Genomic DNA, 20,108 nt, shown 5'->3' with positions numbered 1-20,108 from the left:
GAAATCTTAGAGGTATAGGAACAGGCTGTCCTCGTGTGCCAAAAGACAAGACGGCAATGAAGAAGACCAGCCTGGCTGAACAGAGAGCTTTGGCTGTAACTCAGGAGAAGTAATATGACCTTTGGAAGAAGGGGCAGGAAACTCAGGAGGACTACGAGGATGTCATGAGGCTATAAAGGGAGAAAACGAGAAGGGCCAAAGCCCAACTAGAGCTAAGTCTGGTTGCTGCCGTAAAGGCAACAAAAAATGTTTCTATAAATACATCAGCCACAAAAAGGTGGCTAAGGAGAATCTCCATTTTTTATTGGATGTAGGGGACAGTATAGTGACAGAGGACGAGGGAAAGGCTGAGGTACTTAATGCCTTCTTTGCCTCAGTCTTTAATAGTAAGACCAGCTGTTCTCCAGGTACACAGCACCCTAGGCTGGAAGACAAGGATAAGGAGCAGAGTGAAGCCCCAGTAATCCAAGGGGAAATGATTGGCAACCTGCTACACCACTTAGACAAGCACAAGTCTACGGGGCTGGATGAGATCCACCCAAGGGTTCTGAAGGAGCTGGTGGAGGTGCTCACCAAGCCACTTTCCATCATTTATCAGAAGTCCTGGCTGACTGGGGAGGTCCCAGTTGACTGGAATGTGGCAAATGTGATGCCCATCTACAGAAAGGGCCGGAAGGAGGAACCAGGGAATTACAGGCCTGTCAGTCTAACCTCAGTACCAAGGAAGGCCATGGAGCAGATCATCCTGAGTGCCACCATGTGACACGTACAGGACAACCAGGTGATCAGGCTCAGTCAGCATGGATTTATAGAAGGCAGGTCCTGCTCGACTGACCTGATCTCCTTCTATGACAAGGTGACCTACTTAGTGGATGAGAGAAAGGCTGTGAATGTTGTTTACCTAGACTTCAATAAAGCCTTTGACGCTGTTTTCCACCACATTCTCTTGAAGAAACTGGCTGCTTATGGATTGGATGGGCATACTCCTCACTGAGTTGGATGGACAGGCTCAAAGAGTTGTGGTGGATGGAGTTAAATCCAGTTGGCAGCCGGTCATGAGCGGTGTTCCCCAGAGTTCAGTATTTGGGCCAGTTCTCTTTAATATATTTATCAACGATCTGGACGAGGGGATCAAGTGCACCTTTAGTGTGCCCAGGTGGCCAAGAATGCCAACATCATCCTGACTTGTATCAGAAATAGTGTGGCCAGCAAGACCAGGGAAGTGATCGTCCCCCTGTACTCAGCAGTTTTGGGCCCATCACTACAAGACAGACATGGAGGTGCTGTAGAGAGAAAGTTGTAGCATGGAGGGTGTTGGTCTCTTCTCCCAAGTGACAAGTGATAGGACAAGAGGAAATAGCCCCAAGTTGCACCAGGGAAAGTTAAGATTGGATATTAGGAAAAATTTCTCCACCAAAACAGTTGTTAGGCATTGGAACAGGCTGCCCAGGGAAGCGGTGGAGTCACCATCCCTGGAGATATTTAAAAAATCTGTAGAGATGGTGCTTAGGGACATGGTTTAGTGGTGAACTTGGCAGTGCTAGATTAACGTTTGAACTGATACAAGTCAGGTTGCCACTGGCCTTCCTGGGCTAACTGAAATGATTCTATGATTCTGTCATTCTATGATTCATGTTTTAGTGTTGGTTTGTTTGGGCTTTTTTGGGCATGAGGAGAAATGAGGTACACTGAGGTAGGGAAAAAAAGATCAGACCCAGTGTAGAGAAAGGAGAACAGCTTTTCCCTGGTGCTCACAGTCCAAGAAGGTCAGGCCATCAGCTGAAATTCTGAGGTGTACAGACAAATAGTGATATACACAAAACACAAGCAAGCTCTGCAGGTCACTGCTATGGCCCTTCTTGGGTGAGAGAGGGAGAAATTGTCAGACACACAGACTATTGAGCATAAAGGCAGAGGTACCAGCTGCTGCTCAGGTAGCCTGCCAGCCATAGCTGGAAATTTGGGATGCCAGAGAAAACTTTGGTTTTTACCTCACATTGTTTTTGATACTTTTTCTCTAAGCGTGTGCTGCTGCCACAGTCAGCAACAGGCTGTTGGGCAAGGGGCACCTCTGATCTGAGCTGTTCTGCTCAGGTCTTGAGAGAGTTAAAATATAAACACATATGTATAAATACATATGTGCATGAGTTTGTATGTATATATGTGCATATTTTATATATATATATATATGTATATTTATAGTACATGTCTTATATAATAGTCTGGTGCCTAGTAGGCTTGGTGTAGTCTATAGTAAGTTAGGCTCCTCTTTCACATGCGCCAGCTTTAACATTTGTTTTCTGGAAAATTTCCTCTTGATTTATTCATCTGTAAGTGAGAGTAAGGCTCACTGTATGTTGAACAAGGAGGTGAGCATCAAAAATAATGAAGCACCTAAAGTCCTTGAAAACAGCTACATGTTTACTGTCCTTCACATTCCCTAACTCTGTCTACTGAGCATGGAAAAGCAGTGAACCCATGTCTGTGAAACAAGCAACATTGCATGCAAAGGAGCAACTTCAAAGTCCGGGGAAGTTTGCTTTTGTGGTGAGGAACTTCTGTGGGACTGAATTACATATGGCCTGCCAAATCATCTGAAATGGCCAGCTGCAGAATGATGGGGGGCAGCTGATAGCATTAAAGAGTCAGTCTTGAAAAGAGATACGTGTTTGGATGCAAAATTGTCATGGACTCATCCCAAAGCAAGGCAGGGCAAGTGTTTTTATGTAAACCAAATGTCCGTGGCCTGATTGATCAAAGCTTTGTAGGTGAAAATCAGTCCCTCGAACCTCTTCCATCAGCTCTTGAATATTCAGATACTGCTTAATTATTACGTAATGGGAAAGACACTCCAGAAAGAGCACAAGCACCTCTGCACTGCTGTCCTCCCTGCATGGCAAATGGGACACATGATGGGTACCATAACGGCTGCTTCACAGAGCCTGAATCCTGGTGACTGCTTCCTAAGATCATCAGTAGCAACAGACAAGATTCTTGACCTGTCACTTCAAGATTGTCATCTCAAAAACTAGTAGATGTTGGTTGTGGCAGAAGGAAATACTGATGGCCTCCACTCCTGGTGGCTAACCCCAAGCCATTGCTGTATCTCAGTGAACAACTCTGGCTACCAGTCAAGTGAAGATGACTCAAGGCTTTCCTCCCACCCTGTGCTCCATTCTACTTCTGCAGCAGTGAACACTTCTGACCAGAAGTAAATTACAGCTATGATATGGCATGCAAATGATTCACAAGAACAAAATTATGGAAGTCCACCACCAGATTTTAACAGATAAGAGTGGATCTAGTGCAGCCAGCTTTGCTGTACGATGATACTTTGGTAGGACTGCCTTTGCTTTCCTCACACTGACAGCATACCCTGACAAATGCCAAACCCTACCAGTGGCTGGCACTGGCACTACCACCTGTGCTCTGGGTGCTCATCTCTCCTGCTTCCCTTTCACTGCCTGCAGACCGTGGAGCACGATGAGACTGAGGCGTAGGACGCGGACACTTAGGGACCCCCTGTGCTGCTCACAGCCAGTGTATGCAGGTGTGCTGGTACGGACAAGAGGCAGGCTAGAGGCTTCCCGGTGAAGCTCACATAGGTCCTCTGCAGCCACACACTGTGACAGGCCCTTGGGATAAAGACAGGGAGCTCAGAGAAGCCCTCCTGTTTGAACAGGATGGGAAATTCTCTGCGTGTTCCCTGAAGCCTTGTTTTTCACCCTCATGGGGGCTTCGCTTGCGCTCAGTCTCTCTTTCGGCTGCCTGGGTACCTGCTCTGGCTTTTTGCTTGTCCCTGAACATGAAGCAAGGATTACACTGCAGATGGTTCTTCTTTTGATAAACTCTCTGGGCAATATGAATCTGTTTCTGGCACGATACTCCGTGTACTACAGTAACAGAGATGGTAACGTCAGGGCACGAAGCAGCAGAAATGGTGGTAGGGGAAGGCAACCTCTCCATCTTGGCACATCCTTCTGCCAAACTGGCAACATCATCCCTGTCTTAACAGTAATGGTAGAGTGAAGTTTCCATTTTTTACCCATTCTGGCCATTGCTGAACTTCTCAGCACCCATCGTTCCTTAACACAAAACAGAAGTCCCCCTCTTCAGCCTTACAGAAGCCAAAACACCACAGCCTCAGCTGCCTTCTTGGTGCCCACTTGCTTTTGGGGGGCGCTCCTTGTGCCAGAGGAGCAACACCCTGGCACAGCTATTGCGCTCCCTTACCCCAGCTGCAGCAGTTATGTGTGCTGCTGAACGCTTTCTCCAGGTCTTGCACACAGCTTCCAAAGCTTGTGACTCCACCAAGAGCACTTAAGCAACCTTGAAAACACTGTTAATTGAAGATAACACCAATGCAATTTTAATAAAACATTTGAGGGCATCTAGGGGGACACACACATACACAACTCAGGCTCGGTTTTATTCAGGAGATATAAGTTTTATTAAGTTTCTTTCGAGGAACATAGTTACACAGTGACAAAATTTCAGCCTCTTCCCATGCCTGCTTCTGCCTGAAGTAACAGAGCTGTAAATCCCACTGACTTCAATAGGGCCAGTCCCTGGCCAAGTGAGGACCACGCGTCCCCAGGGAGGTCCAGGACAAGCAGCACCCTGGGCCGGCACAGAGCCGGATGGCAGCAGCTGTGGGTGCTCAGCCTGACCCCCAGCTGCTGCTTGTGGCTTGCTGCCGCCGCTGGTGAGTCACGATGGGCTGTGGTTCATGTTTGTCAGCACCGCGGCACACTGTCGTTTTCTGCCACAAAAGACAGCTAAATAATCTGATACTGAGTTGATAACCACCTAGCAGCAAAACTTGATCTAGAGATGTATGACCATAGAGCCAATAGACCACACTAGTTATTCCTTCCAAACAGCACGGCAAAAATCTTTTCTTTTGCTACTGAGTCTTTCATAAACATGTTTTTATCAATACTACAAATTGCAGTGAAGTAGTTTTTCCTTGTGTCTGTGGCACTAATCTCAGTCTTTGTCCCGCTCCAGTTAATAGGCTGCATTATTGGCAGACAAGGCAGTAAGATAAATGAAATCAGGCAGATGTCAGGAGCGCAGATCAAGATTGCTAATGCCACAGAAGGCTCCGCAGAACGACAAGTTACAATCACAGGATCCCCTGCAAACATCAGCTTAGCACAGTACCTCATAAATGCAAGGTAAGTTTGCTTTGTAAGTGATAACGCTTCTGCGAGATTGCTCTGCCTGCTCTCCAGCAAATGTCTGTCCTGGATACATCCAGAAAGTTGCTTTGCAGTGTCCATTTTGCTTAGTATTATTCAGTTCCTAATGATTAGTAAAGCTTGTATCGTTAGAACCTGTGTTTACTGTTGATTTATACAGAAAGCAGCTTAATCTGGTGTGATTCCAGGTACCTGTTGAATGACAAAAGCTGAAAAATCTGAATACTCACATTAGCATCCATCTAAAATATAGGCAGATAAATTGACAGTCATAAATTCTTTAGAAGAAAATACGATCCACAGACACACTTTACTACCCTAAATGGCAAATATAGTGAAACAGATTGCAAAACGGATTTAATTTACTAACTGGAAATTGCCACTCAAAGTTGATATTAAACTGACATTTGGTTGCTAAAGAGGCATGGGATTTATTTTTTCAGAGATAGATAGCAACACAAATTTGTAAAAAGCATTCCCTAATGAGATGGGCTGAGAGACTATCTGCTTCTCCACTTCTCGGTGCCAGAACTAATGAAAACACTGGCTGCTTAGCTAAGCCATTGCGATGGCTTAAGTTTCCATCAGTTTTTATATGATTATTTAGAAAAATATTAAAATTGATGCCACCTTTATTTGCAATAATCCTGAGAAAATAGTGCAATAGATATAGTGCTACTTGTAAATGGTGGACCAAGGCAATATATTGTGGGGAGGGGGAGTAGCTACATATTTTATTTCTTTTTTCTTTTTGCCTTCCCCCCCCCCAAAAAAAAAAAAAACAAAAAAAAACCCACAACAAAACCCACTGTGATATGAATTAAACTTTGTGTTTAATTATGTTTGCTGTTAAGGCAGTAGAAAGTATGTGATTTATATGGCGGGGGGGGGAGCGGGGGGCTTGTTGTGCTAGCAGGTCTACAGTCTCCTATGGTCTCACCTCCTCTTTAGCTCGGTTCTGTAGTGCACCACTGCAAAGCCACTGTAAATGTCTTAATGGAGGAAAAGGATGTTTGTCCGGCTCTGTGTTACAGCAAACAAAAATATTACTTTTTATAATTCACCTTGAAAGTAGTTTCCTAGGGAAAGATACATTGAGGGGTGGTATTGTGAAGCCTAAGATAAGCCATTTCCAGAATCCTAAAACAGTATACAAATCTTTTGATTTATAATATTTGTAGCAAATATAAGTCACTTCCGTAAGCCCTGTAATCAAATAAAAATGTGTTCCCTCCTTTAACCCTTAAGGATATGTTCTTCTCTTGGTGTTCAGGGATTCCCCACACATCGAGACGAGAATAGACCCCTTCATTTTTAGTTGCACAAACATCATATGGCATGCATCTGGATCTCAGAAGATAACAATTTAAGATCTTCAAGACAGCCAAAGCATGCAAATAAAATAATGCACTTATTAATGGAGTTGCGGTGAGTTCCTCACCAGAGACAGAAACTCTAGTGAACAAACCTCTGTTTGATTCACTTTAGAAAAGCCTGGGAACTCTCACACTTCTGTTTACTCCTGTTTAATGATTCTTTTGACGGAATGGGATATATATATAAAAGGTCTTTTAACATACTTTTGCAAAGAAGAAAACTTCTCAGCAGTCATATACTACGGATACTCTATCTATACCCTGTGAAACCAGAAACAAACTATTTTCTTCTTGTTGAATTTCTAGATAGAAGTCATTTGTTACCATTATCTACAATAAACCATCATATATTATTATGTACCATGTGTTGAAACTGTATTTAGATGAAGTGACTTCATTTGTAAATGAAGACTTTTAATGTATAATAAATCAAGCTCTAAGGTAACCTAGGACATTAAGGCGACTTTTTCATTTTAAAAAGTGACACTGTTCTTTTCCCAAGAGAAAGCCCTGTTCAGTTTAGGTGCCACCACAGCAGCGCTGTGAGTTCGCAGTTAGTTACACTGGAGGAAGAACTGAGAAGCTTTGAGGCAAGGGGGAGATCTGCTCCAGCTGGGGTTTAGGTGCTCAGGCAGGTTTGGGAGAGGCAGATCAAGGCTGCTGCTGCCTGTGCGTGCTGGGAGCCAATTCCAGTTCATCAGTTCTAACCCTGTCACAAGTACTGCTGCCTCTTTTAAAGACATTGGCATGAAATAAATAGTGTTGGGGAAGAGCCGAGTACAGTACCTAGACTGCCCGAGGTATAGTCTGATGTATCAAAATAAGAATTACAATAAGTAAAAGCCATATGAGCATTCAGGGTAAGGTGGATTTTTTTCTCTCCCCAGCAAGATCTGTCATTCTTGTGGATTTGGTTTCCAGGGCCAGTATTTCTGCATGAATAAGTGTCTCACAGCAGTATAGGATGTAAGCAAAAAACAAAAAAAACCCACTATCCATGTATTCCCGAAACAATCTATGTGTATCTTTGAACTATCCTACAACCAAAGTTGCCATCTATAGAATAATTTATTAAGTTGTTTTAAGACTTTTATTGCACTCTGCTGTTGAATATGTACATATACTCTCAGTTATAGCTGTGTAAATACATTGATACAATATCAAGACAGAGATTTCAGTCTTTCTAAAGTATCATCTTGATTCTGTATTGATCACCCGAGTGCTGACCTCTGTATGAGTAGAACATGTCCCAGGTTGTTTGCAGTAGAAGTGTCTTCTTTTCCTGTAAAATCTTCTGTCTCTTAACTGATCTCCATTGTAGTAACTGTATTTTCATTATTCAATTCCATCTTCCAGCTTTTATTAAGAATGGACCATAGTTCAGATTTCCTGTGTAATAATGTGACTTTGGATTCTAAACGACTTGTAGCCAGCAGCACTTTCTCCTTGTTGAAGAGCAGTTTCCTGAAGATATTTTTTTACTGCCATTTTGCTGAGAGGTTCATTCACAGAGCTGACAGGACCGCCAAAGCCCCACTTGAGTTTTATTCCTTTCACCAGTTTTGGGTAATGCAGGATGTGGCCTTCGGTGTATATATTCATAAAGTCCAGTTTTTCAAAGAGACAGTGTAAAATTGGCACCATGAAATTCTGTATGAAGTCTGCCTCATCCGCTTTCATGTTCAATTTTATTGCATCTACAATTGGTTTGGGAAACGGGTGCTGTCACAAGACAGCTGTTAGATAACCTGACAGGCTTTCACCTTATGTGTTACCACTGGTAATAAATGTGAAGCAGGGCAGATTAGAGCTTTAATTGTACTTGTGTAAGTACACCAGAGACAGGGAGTTTGAGTAGCTGCTACCAACACTAGCATTTATCCTGTGGGATCTGATCTCCGTGCTGGAGCAGGAAAAAGCTCAGGCTCAAATACCCCCATATCAGTAAGCATTTTTTGGGTTTTGTTAAATGGAAGGTAGGCAAATTTGGAGTCACTGAAACACCGGGTCCTGCATTATCTTTCTATATGCCTCCCTCCCAGAACAATGCTGAGTTAGACATAAAAAGCCAACTGTATAAACTGAGTTTTTCAAAGCCTGCCGTGTTATCACCATGTAACTCCTACATCCTAATCTGAGGATGTACACTGGAGCTGGATTCACTGATTGAGTATTCTTGATGTAAATCCTGCTGTGTGAGTAGGTTGCAAGTAGCACAGCTAACAGCACAAGGATGCTCGTCTCTCTGCAAAGAACAACTCTGCTGCAGATGTTAGGAAAATTCTGAGATTCTCACCCATGCGGACAGCTAAACACATAGAGCAGGAAAACCAAAGCTTTGCCTCCCACAAATGGGTCTGCATTTCATGCACTCATTCTGCTTCCCTCCCAGCCCATCAGAGAAGCCATGCGCCTTCCAGCTTCCCAAGGAAAGCTACCAAGGAGTTAATACTCCAAGAGCCCTCTTCCTTTTTTTAGGGAAGAGAGAAGCTGGTGCTCAAGTGTTTCCCTCCCTCCTCCATGCTCCCTTCCCCAGCCCAGACCTGCTTCAGGTGTCCTTCAGACTCCCCTTCAGCAGCAGAGCTTTGGGAAGCTTCAGTCCAACATCCCCATCCCACATACAGTGCTGGTGTGTGGCTTGCCTCCTTGCCCTTGTGCAGAGCGGGCAGGTCTTCTGCTTGTTGCCTTTCTCCATCCGGGGCTGTCATTCTCAAAACTGCACGTCAGCCTCAGAGGAGGAAAAGGGAGGCTCTCCCAAGCCCGGAGTAGGACAACCATGCCCCCTTCCCAATCTGTAGCCTGGCTACAGCTGCTCTCTAAGCCTGCACACCCAGCCCGTGCTGCCAACAGGGACCAGCACCAATCCTGTGCTGGGAAGCTTCCCCAGGCCTGATGGGATGTGATAAGCAGGTGGCAGGTCCTCTGCAAGGAGGCTGCGCTCTGGGAGGGAGAAGCTGCTGCAGCTCCTCAGCTCACCTCAGGTGAAAACTCATGAACCTGACAAGTTAGTAATTACTCAAAAGAAAACCCCAAACAAACAAACAAACAAAAACTTGGAATTAATACATGCATAATTGTAGCTAGCAAAGATTATCTAATCCATAGTCCATATTTATATGCTGGGCTGCGATACCTCCCAGCTGGTCACACACAAAGTGCAGCTTGAAATTGGTAGTTAGGTTGTTTGCTGACCCAAAAGCTGGTGCACCAGCTGCAATGAATGCATGGCAAAGGGAAGATTTATCTAGGCAAACATTCTGTCATCTGAAAAAAAAAAACAATGCGTCCTTGGAATTACTGTATTTTTATGTCTAAAAATGTGCAGAAAAACCTAAGTACACGGGCAAAACTCACCTTGCTTGCTGATGGGTGGCATTAGACTAAAGTGAAGGTGGTTTGATACTTACATCCTCCAAGGAGCCCATCACCACCTTAGGCTCGGAGGTCGGGTCAATCCGAACTTCCTCATGCTGGCGGGGTCCATCTGATGATGTGTATGTTGTATCTGTGTAGTACCTTGTCTGTCAGCTGGTAAACTCTTTTATGTTCACTGTAACTGCTGCCACAAGCTCAGAAAGGACACCTCTGCTGCGGGAGCTGGTGTGGTTTTCAGTCTTCCTCTTTACTAATTTCATTATAATTAGATTGCATAATTATTTTGTTGTGGTTCTAAGAAAAAAAAAAGGTCTGGGGAAAGTACAAACCGAAGTGAACACACTACTGGCTAATCAGGTTTGTTTTATATGAAAAATGCACAATGACCTCACAGTTGACGAAATGAAAAACGAACTTTCTAAAAAGAAAACCAAACCAAAAATTGATGCCTTAGACGGAAGCAGCAAATCATTGCTCATTCTCCTCTCAACCTAGCAAAATGACAAAGCGTACTATTGACAAATTGAAAAAATGACCAAAACCCCCCGCGTCCCCCTTTCAAAAATACCGTAATTTTGAAAAGCAAAATTCACCATATCAGTGCTGGGGAGTAAACTTCATAGTTATTTTAAGTTTTCTTTTAAGTTTCGTTTTGTCCATCTTTTTGCCATTACCTGCATTCCTTAGATTTCTTTTCTCATGTGTAAAATGAACTAGCAAACCCACCCCAACCTCTTCTTTTTTTGTTTTGTTTGTTTTCTTTTGGAAAGAACTTTAGACTCTCAGTAATGTTTTCACCATCGAATCATGAAAAACCCTTTTGTTATTTCTCTTCTTTAACACATAACATGTTCCTCCTTTGACCCTCATTTTCCCTTTTTTTCTCTCTCTCCCCCCTCCTCCCTCCCTCTCGTCTGTCCCCCTCACCCACCGATCTAATCCTGCCCTTTCGTGGTCGCTGTTCCCTCCCTCCGTCCCTTCATCCCTTCCTCCTCCTGGCCCCACCGCCCTGGCTGGACCCTCCCAACCTGTTTGTTCCTCTTCCTCTCTTCGTTTGCAGCTTAGAGATGGCTAAAGTCAGCACCCAGACCGCTTCCGTCACGACCCCTGTTGACCTCAACATGAACCTCTCTCAGTCTGCCACCCCTACCTCCACCCCCACCTCCATGGCCGTGCTGGCGGCCACCTCCGCCGGTACCAGTACCCCCCCTCCCCTACCAACTCTGCCAACCACCCACTATGCCGTTCCTGTCTCCAGTCTGCTTGGCATGAAAACTGTCCCACTCCTGGCACTAAATGCCGCGGCCGCCGCGGGGGCCACGGGGAGTTTGTCCGCTTACACTGCCAAAATTCCTTCGACGAGCGGGGTTAAGAAATCTGACCGCCAGAAGTTTGCTCCATATTGAAGGGAGGAGACACAATGCAAGCTTTGCCAGCTCTGCCAAGAGTCTGTGGTAGATCCTAGTTATCAAGGAAACAATACGGCATCTTTTATTTTCTGTTAAATTGCTAGTGTTAACTGTTGCCGACTCACGTCGTCTTCCGCTCTCCATAACCACTAACACCCGGGCACCACCTACCAACCAGTTCCAACAGCGGGCAGGTGCCAGCACAGGGGCTTTCCCCGCCAGCCCGGGGGACTCCCAACCCCCTGACGCCGTCCCTCGGACAGGGCTGGCCCTCCAGCACCCCCCAGCACGGCAGAGTCACCCCCATCCCTGCAAGGAGACACCTGGCGAGAAAGAAAAACCATAAATGAGGGAAAATTTTGACAGCTGGGTCCTGCTCCAGCAATACTGCCGGGTATATAAAGACACTTACATCCCTTGGAAGGGATCCCTTCAACTGCAGAACAATTTTCTGTGGCAATTTGGCACCTCTGATGAATTTTTCTATTATCAGAGCCTGCAAATCTGGCACTTCTGATGACTGGTAGCACCCCTGAAATCCCATACATGCAGTGCTGGTCCCCTTGGCCATTCTGCTGCTCTCAACCGGCCAGAAGAGCCCCATCCCCTGCCCTGACACCTTCCTATCAACGGGATGGGGGCTGCAACGCAGACCACAGGTACTTCCACATATAACAAACAAAGCTTTCTGGTCCCAGAATAAATCCTACACTAGAAAGATTAGAAGACACCAAGATAAAAAAAAAAACATCAGGCACCTGTGGCTTTCCACTCAGTTCTTTTAAAGGGTGCAACGATTTTTCTCTGGTTTGGAAAAAAGTAATTTTGTAATCTTAAGAACTCTGCTTTAGGGAGGGAGTGCAGGCTCCTCCTCTTGCACTCAGATGTTTTACTCTCATAGATACCCACAAAGTACCTATTAGGTACAAATCAGACACACACAGTCACTGCTCTGTTACCCCCTCCCAAGGGTATTTCACTAACTAAAATGAACTGACCATTTTTAATTAGGTTTCTGTAGAAAATACACTCCCATTTAACTCAACACTAATCAGGCAATCAGATTGTATTGTAATTACAGATAAAATCTACTGCATATCAAAGGTTGCTGCCTGGACAGACAACATCCCCTTAACGATGAGCTTAACGATGTCCAGATTAACTAAAATCAGGCACCTAATTAATTGCAACCAAACTGAAGAGAGCTGGGTGATGTAATGGCTGGTTGCCAGCTGTTGGAACTAGTTTTCAACTGCATTTTCTGTTTGTCCATCTGCCTTCTTTTTAATTTCCGTTGCATAACTCAGTAATGCAATATTGTTTTCCTCACCACTTCCGAATCCAGAATCCCATCAGCCCGCCATGTTCATCCACTTTGCACTCCTTGGACACAAAGCTTTAACAATTAAACTGTATTCAGTGCATTTTAATATAAACTAAAAACACAATGCAAATGCAATACTTTTTAAAACATGGTATTTCAAAGTGTGTTATTATTGTATAGGGCTAAGTACTATCTCAGTATTTTGTGTCATTTCTGTATTCTGTGGGCTTCTCCTCACCTTAGTACCTTTGCACTAAGTTTTGTCACTGTAACCATTTGTAGAACTGCCATTGTTACAGTTTGCACTTATCCAAATGGGGGGGGGGTGGTTGGTTTTGTTGTTTGGGGGATTTTTGTTTGGGGCTTTTTTTTCTTTTTTCTTTTTTTGGTATATACTGAAGGGAAAAAAACTGGAAATAATGTCAAGGTACCTCAGCTATTTAACAGCTCTAGAAAACTGCTGTAAAATTGTTCTGGACTATTGTAATTGTTTCAATACCTGACATTTAAACAAAAACACCAACCTCTGTGTGAGAAAACTTGCCTGCATTGAAATGCTGTTCTATGCTGGTTGTACCCAAGTGTTATTTTTTTAATAGTGAGAAGATTTTTTTCTTTTTTTTTTTCCTGCCTTTTTTTTTTTTCCTTTTATTTTCCTCATTTTTGTTCCTACATTTTAGGCTGTCTTCAGAAGTTACTGGCCTGGGGGCTCTGTAATGTATCTCATCATGCCCTAGTGCATTAGCCACCAGACAGGACTTTTCCAAAGCCCCATGAGACAATGCTTTCTATGGACTAATCTACAGAGGAGTTTCTGCCATTTCTAACTTTCTTATTATTCTGAGACATCAAAAGAAAATACTTCCTTTACTCTTTAAGCAACTGTGCTTCCTAACTCTTGTGTTGCTTTCATTACTGTTCCAGTTTTAACACTGTTGTGGCTCATAACATAAAGCAAAGAAAGTTATTTCCGGGGGTTAATTTTCATTGATGTTCATGCTTTGGCTAATCTGTATAAAAGCATGGGCCGTTAGTGTTCTAAACCACTGTATTCAGCTAGAGACTCAACAGTCAATTAAATGAGATGTTTTTATAAATAAATTTTTTTCCTGATTAAAAAAAAAAAAAGAAGACATGGTAGCTTTGTGCATACAACGGTTGTGTTGTTTAAACTTTGTTCTTTGTAACCGAGTTGCTAATTTGTCATTTGAGAAACACTATTTTATGGATTGTCAAACTAAGATCATAGACAAATTGCTTGTTTTCATTAATGATTAAAGGTTTCATATCATCACGCTTAAGGTCCCAGTGCTCATTGGGAAAGAGTGTAACAACCGTGCAATAGTGGCAACGTTAGAAAGTACATTAGCCCATTGTCAGGGACGATGAGTTTTCATGATTAGATGGAGCCACATTGCCTAATTAGTAGAGTAAGCACTATTTCTGCAAAACCCTATTTGGTTTTTAACAAAGCTGCTCTTGGAGAACTTCTCATGCTGCATAGAAAAGACAGAATTTGGCTCCTTGCTACAAGAAGCCACCGGTTTGTCTCCTTTTTTCCCATACTGATTTTAAGATCCGATACTGAGGAAAGAAAAACAAGAACAAAAGAATGAACTTGGGTACCGAGTACCTTATTGACAAAACCCTCCGTATTTTCCCATTCCCAGCAGCACTGTTCAGTGCCAAGGCTTCTAGACAGCACCTTCCACCTCACCAGGAAACCAGCCCAGCAGCTGGGAGGAGCAAGAGAACTTGCATTAAAAAGGGAGGATGGAGAGCTGGCCCAGGGAAGTGCCTGGTCCTGCCCTGTCGCTCTGCTTGAGCCATTCAGCTCCTCCTTTGGATCAGCTGAAGCACTTGCAGTGCAGCCTCGAGTTCTCTTTCACACGAAACGGAAAGGAAGGGGCTGGCTCCAAGCTGTGGCTGCTGCATCCAGCACTTCTGGCCACCCCTCAGCTTAGGGCATTGGCACTACTTTCACATTTACTTTCACATTTGCCGCTTTATCCTCATGAGAAAGCAGAGGTTTTTGGCAGTGCCATCGAGTAGCATCCTTAACGATGTGAGACTAATTCTACAACCTCCACCCCTCCTCTACTAAGGTCTACAGTTGTCTCCAGGCACTTAGCTTGGGGTCTTGGTTCCCCTCACTGCCCCCGCTGATTACTTGTGGGGCACATCACTCCTGTTTCCCATGGACTCCAGGATACAGAGAGCTCCCACGTGTCTGGGTCTCAAGTCTGAGCCTGCCACTATGATACAACCACGAGGAGCTCACAGACTTGGAAACCTGTAGAAGTCAACAACTTTTTCAATACAGATGTGGCCACAGGGCAACTCTTAACAGCAAAGGCTGCCGTGGAAGATCACAGAATGCCTCATTCATTACATTTCAGTACCCAGGAAGCCTTACCAGATGTTGGATTGGCTATTCCAACCTTTACGTACTAACTTTGACAAAATTCTGTATTATTATTACTTAAGACATATTTATATTCCTTAAAATGTACTTCTTACTGGTGAAAGGTGAGCTGAAGCCGCTTTCACAGCAGAGACCTCCATACTCTTCATTTCCTCAAGAGCCAAAGCTATTTCTCTGGCTAGCCTGGCTGGTGTTAAAATATATACATATATATATATATATATATTATTGCAGTTCAACACTAAGTAGGTAAAGTCTTTGCTCTCCCAGTAAAGCGGCAAGGCAAAGGACAGCGGCAGCTCTGCTGTGTACAGCATCTTTCACATAAATAATTTCCCATGTGCCTGGCAGAATTGGTTAGAAAAGACTGAGATTTAAACAAACCAGTGCAGGGGCATGTTTGTCTGTGGAACAAGGAGAGGTAAAATAAAGACACATGAAAAAAGCAAGGGAAAAAAAAAAAAAAGAAACCCTTTGAGAGGGCTTCTGCAAAAACATACAGGCAGGAATGTGATAAAATCTAGGCTGAGGACTCATTTTAATTATTTTTGGTTGGAAAAGATTTCTGAATGGCAAGAAAAAGTTCCTGGATAGCTTTAATATATAAAACAGGCAATAAAGCACAAGTAGATGTATGTGGAAGGGAGGGAAAAGTAAAAAATAATATTATCCAAGACAGAAAACTAAACCACTTATGCTCAATGGTAGATAAGAGGAGCCAGGCATCCGGTATGAAAAGGTCACTGCCCATACAACTGAGTTTCCAAATGAAAGACAGCACAAGTTCTGCAGCTTTCACATCATCAAATCAGTGTCAGAGTTCTGGCAAATACCTCAAGCAAATTCAAGCACCTCTGTTGTGTTTCTCAAGTGTAAAAAAAAAATAGAAAGTATGAATGCTGGCTGCAACAGTCAGCCAGAAGGAAAATAAAGTTAGAGGTATTCAGTCATATAACCTAGTCCATTGCTAATACGCAGAGTTCTTTCTGTTTTCAGATGTAGCCAGCAGCATAAATCTCACTGGTGCCATGAATGCAGGCACCTGGGAAAGTGTCTCAGCATCACCAGCCTGCATGGCAAAGGTGTTTCAGTGAGGTTTTACAAACAGCCTGAAAGCACATGCTGAACCTTCCCCACCCAAACTAGGCAGAAATTGAAGGTTTTTTTCATTTTTAAGTAGCCAGCAGCCTGGAAATGAGAGTGCTTGTCTGGGATGGGGGAGATCCAAATCCAGTTTCTTCCACGGCCTCAGTCTCAGCTGAAAGTATTTCAGCACTATTTATGTGCTTGGAACAGGATCTTCTTCTTGGGCGAGTGCCACGATTATCAAACCAGAAGTCACATATATTCACTAATTCAATCACTTTACAGTGGCACAGTTTCTACAGGAAAAACTGGAATTGTCAGCATGCTCAACTAGATCACAGGAACTGTATGTTCAAAGGACAGCACAGAGAAGAAGGATTTGAACAGAGATCTCCTACATCCTCTGTAGCTGCTGTAACTACCAATTACACAAGGTATTAGTCCCTCTGCTGCATTTTTGGAAGAAAGACCTGGTTTGGATGTCTACACAAGGGAACTGCTTGCATTTCTTTTCCCAGCTAACAGGCCAGGATGGTTCTAAGTGAAGCAATGAACAGAAGATTAAAGGAAGTCAGACACTGAAAAACTGTTTCACACCAGAAAATTTCAATCTCTTGCCTGAGCGACACTTTCTAGGAATACAAGCACATCCTGGTATTCTTGCCACAGAAATGTGCTTACTCTTTGGGCCCAGGAAGGAATGCAGTCACGTTGATTAAATCAGTGTCTGCATCAATGCATGTGTCCTGTCACTCTGCAGACTGGCATATGCCACAAGACAGTAACTGAAATGAAAGAGAAGCGTCAAATTCAGTTGATGGTACCTAACAAAAGGGATTTTCTGAAACATTATATACTTATATTATGGTTTCTAATGACAGCTACAGCATGATTCCTGTTGGCTCAATGTCTGATTCCCTAGTGGTGCAAGCATTCTTGATTATAAGTAAAAAAAGTACTTTCAAGTGCTGAAAATATTTGAGTAATGTGACATTCTCATGGAAGTATTTTTAGCTCAGTGTTTTTAAGATGATAAAATGCATAGAATTTAAGGATGGTGGCATGTAATAAGCTAAATTTGTCTCTCCTCGAATTTATTGGCATGGGGCCTGACCAAGGCTAATGTTCTTTTTAACCAGTATTTGTAATTCAGAAGCAAATTTTAAAATCATATGCTTTAGTGGAGGAATGACAACCAACCATGTTAGCAAATGAGAACACTATTTTGTTTGTTGTTATTTTGGTTTAGCTGTTTATGCGCAATCACTGCTGGGCTCCTCTGTACCAAATAGAGCCCTTTTTCCAGATCTACTTCCAAGTCATGGCAGCAGCATCTTATTTTTTCCATGGTGGGAGAGAAGTCAGCACACAAATGGGCATTTGTGACTGACTGCACTTGCCAGACAGCAGCTGACCACCACCAACTGGCACCTGCAGCTGTGCTTCCCTGCTCCCTGCAGAGCTGCCACTTGGAACTCCATTTCAAGTCTCCTGGAAGTCACTTACCAGTTTCAAAAGCACCGAGCTGGGAATCGTAACTATTTTTTGCTGGCATGAAAATCCACAGTTCTTAAATTTGGGCAACACTCTCCATTAGTATATCAACAAATAAAGGTTACAAACATTAGGTCTTCTCCCTTAATTCTGATTCTTCAGATTTCTGGAAGTCCTGGAGATCAGAGAATTAAAATATTCTTCTGAATTCCACTGTGCCAGAGGTTAAAACCTCATTTTTTAATAGTGGCTATGGACAGAGCTAGTTATTAGGACTACTTTCATCTTTACTGTTTAAAAATAGAATTCAAGAAAGCTAGGGAGTTAGAAAGAAATTAAGGAAGTACATATTTTTTAAAATAATTCTTTGCTCCTGTTAATTATCTAGCTGAATAGCTCATCCTAAGTTCATAAAATTGTTTTTGAAAACTGAGGACTTAAAATTAATTGTGCCTATGCTTTTCTAAGAGACAGGAGATCATTTACCTTGATAAACTAGCTTGACTATCCAGTAAGACTGGGATAATTCCCTCTTTGCCCTTACAGCCATGCTACTTGCATTGCTAAAAAGCAGCATAGTTTCTTGACGCAACAGCACATGTACGTCAATGGAAACGTACGATACAGATAGCAAAGTCACTCCTGTCTTCTTCACAAAGCTCTCTAAAAGCTTTGTTTCAAATGCTGAAGAAATGTAGAGTTGTACATGACAAGCTGTACACAACTAGTATACAACACTATTTGTGGATCTGTGAGACTCTTCCAATATAAAAAGCACCGACTCCTGAACTCGCAACAGCCAAGAGGGACCAGTGCTGCCAGTTACTCCTCAGCAACACACCCCACCCCACTGGCTTGTCCATCATCTCTGCTCTTTCAGCAGCAATTTACGCAGGAATAAGGAACAGAGTGATGACTGATCTGGTGTTTACTCCTGCCATCTATTCCTAATAATTAAAACAATGGGGAGCACTGTTTTGGATTTGAATGTGCAAGCTCCCTGGCACCGTAACTGAACTCGCTGCCTTTAGCTTACCTGTAGCTATCTCTATAAAAAGGAGGGCAACAGAACTAAAACAGCTGAACTGTTCTAATGCTCAGTTCCTTTCCTATTTACCTGCAGTTGAAACCATGATTTGCAGATTAATGTACAAAATGAAAGTTACTGATATATGTATGAAATGGAAGCGTAAGCTATAAACTCACAGATTAACAATTTTATACTGTAAAAACAGGTATGTCCACGATGCTCACTGTAACCTGACTTGAGTCACACCCATTTCTCTAATATTAAGGCAAATGCAGAGAGCGATTGTAAAGTTCAGTGTTAACAAGCTCATATGCTCTGGTGAGTGAAAAACAAAGATAAGCAGAACAATTAGAAACTTGGCTTAGCTCTTCTCAGAATGAAACTGGGGGAGCGTCTTTTGTTTTGTTTTTAAAAAACCTGCCCAGCTTTTAATATTCTACCACCCTCTCAGCTGAAAGTTCTCTCTATAGTGATAAATGGATCTAGAGATCTTTCACTACAGCATTATAGGTACCTTATAAATTGATATTGAAATGTTTCACGCTACAGAAGGAAATTTTATCTCAGTTTTGGCCAAACTAAGATTTCTCCAACTTGCCAAAACATAATTTGTTTCAATACTCTGAGTGCTTCTCATGCTTCTGCATTACAATACTCTCTGTAGCTATCTCAACAACAGTACTAATTCATGTAAGACTGCAGTGTTGTGTCAAACATTTTAGCAGCAACAGCTACTTATACTTACAGTTATTAAATCAACCAAAAAGCAACGGCTGTAAACCAGTGTGTGTGAGCAGGAATAAATGGATGCACCAAACTGCTAAGGACCACAGCTTGAATTTTGATAGCTTTATGAATATAAAGAGCTGAACCCAAGGATCATGGAAACCAGGAGGGGTAAAAAAGCATCTTCCGATACAGAAAGGGCTCCCACCATATAAATTCTTTCTTCCAAAATGGGCAAATCAAATACCTAGCTTTAGTTTTTCTCTTTACTGCTTAGTTAATAAACATCTTTGAGGCAAGTATCTAGAATGATCTCAAGAGAACAAAGCTTTTCTCCCTTTAAAGCTTCACTAACTTGTTTTAAAACTAGAATCTTGAGAAAAAAGGAAAATGTTAAGCTGTTTCTTCACTATTTTACTTTTCGATAAAAATTAAACCACATAATTCTCCTATGTTTTCAAAAGTCCTCAGCAAATCTGAAATGGTTTAATATTTGCGAAAGTAAAAAAGATACATGCTTTCTTTAAAAAAAAAAAAAGATACTTACCAACGCTCAAGGTAGTTCTGCTTTCCATGTCCATCTTGCCAAGTTTGTTGGTTCTTGATTTTGCTTCATCTGTGTTTATCAGAACAAAAATCAGTTTTAGATGCTCTCTGTG

At 42.7% G+C, this 20,108-nt stretch overlaps 1 protein-coding gene across 5 annotated transcripts in view; it reads left to right on the top strand.

Moving 5' to 3' along the window:
* LOC309436906 (poly(rC)-binding protein 3-like) overlaps window positions 1–20,108 on the top strand; it is a 151,578-nt gene that overhangs the window by 127,200 nt on the left and 4,270 nt on the right. For 3 of the 5 annotated variants that reach the window (XM_082046557.1, XM_082046555.1, XM_082046556.1), the window contains exons 12-13: window positions 5,011–5,180; window positions 6,478–6,952. In XM_082046557.1, the coding sequence (XP_081902683.1) occupies window positions 5,011–5,180; window positions 6,478–6,574 (267 nt within the window). In that variant the 3' untranslated portion in view covers window positions 6,575–6,952. Of the gene's footprint in view, window positions 1–5,010; window positions 5,181–6,477; window positions 6,953–11,015; window positions 11,575–20,108 lie in introns of those variants that run through there. The other 2 variants (XM_082046559.1, XM_082046558.1) reach the window with 2 other exon arrangements.

This window comes from Streptopelia decaocto (genome assembly GCF_964273445.1).
Source record: "Streptopelia decaocto genome assembly, chromosome: 2".
NCBI lineage: Eukaryota > Metazoa > Chordata > Aves > Columbiformes > Columbidae > Streptopelia > Streptopelia decaocto.
The sequence above is the reverse complement of the archived record's forward strand: the minus strand, read 5'-3'. Positions and strand labels throughout refer to the sequence as shown.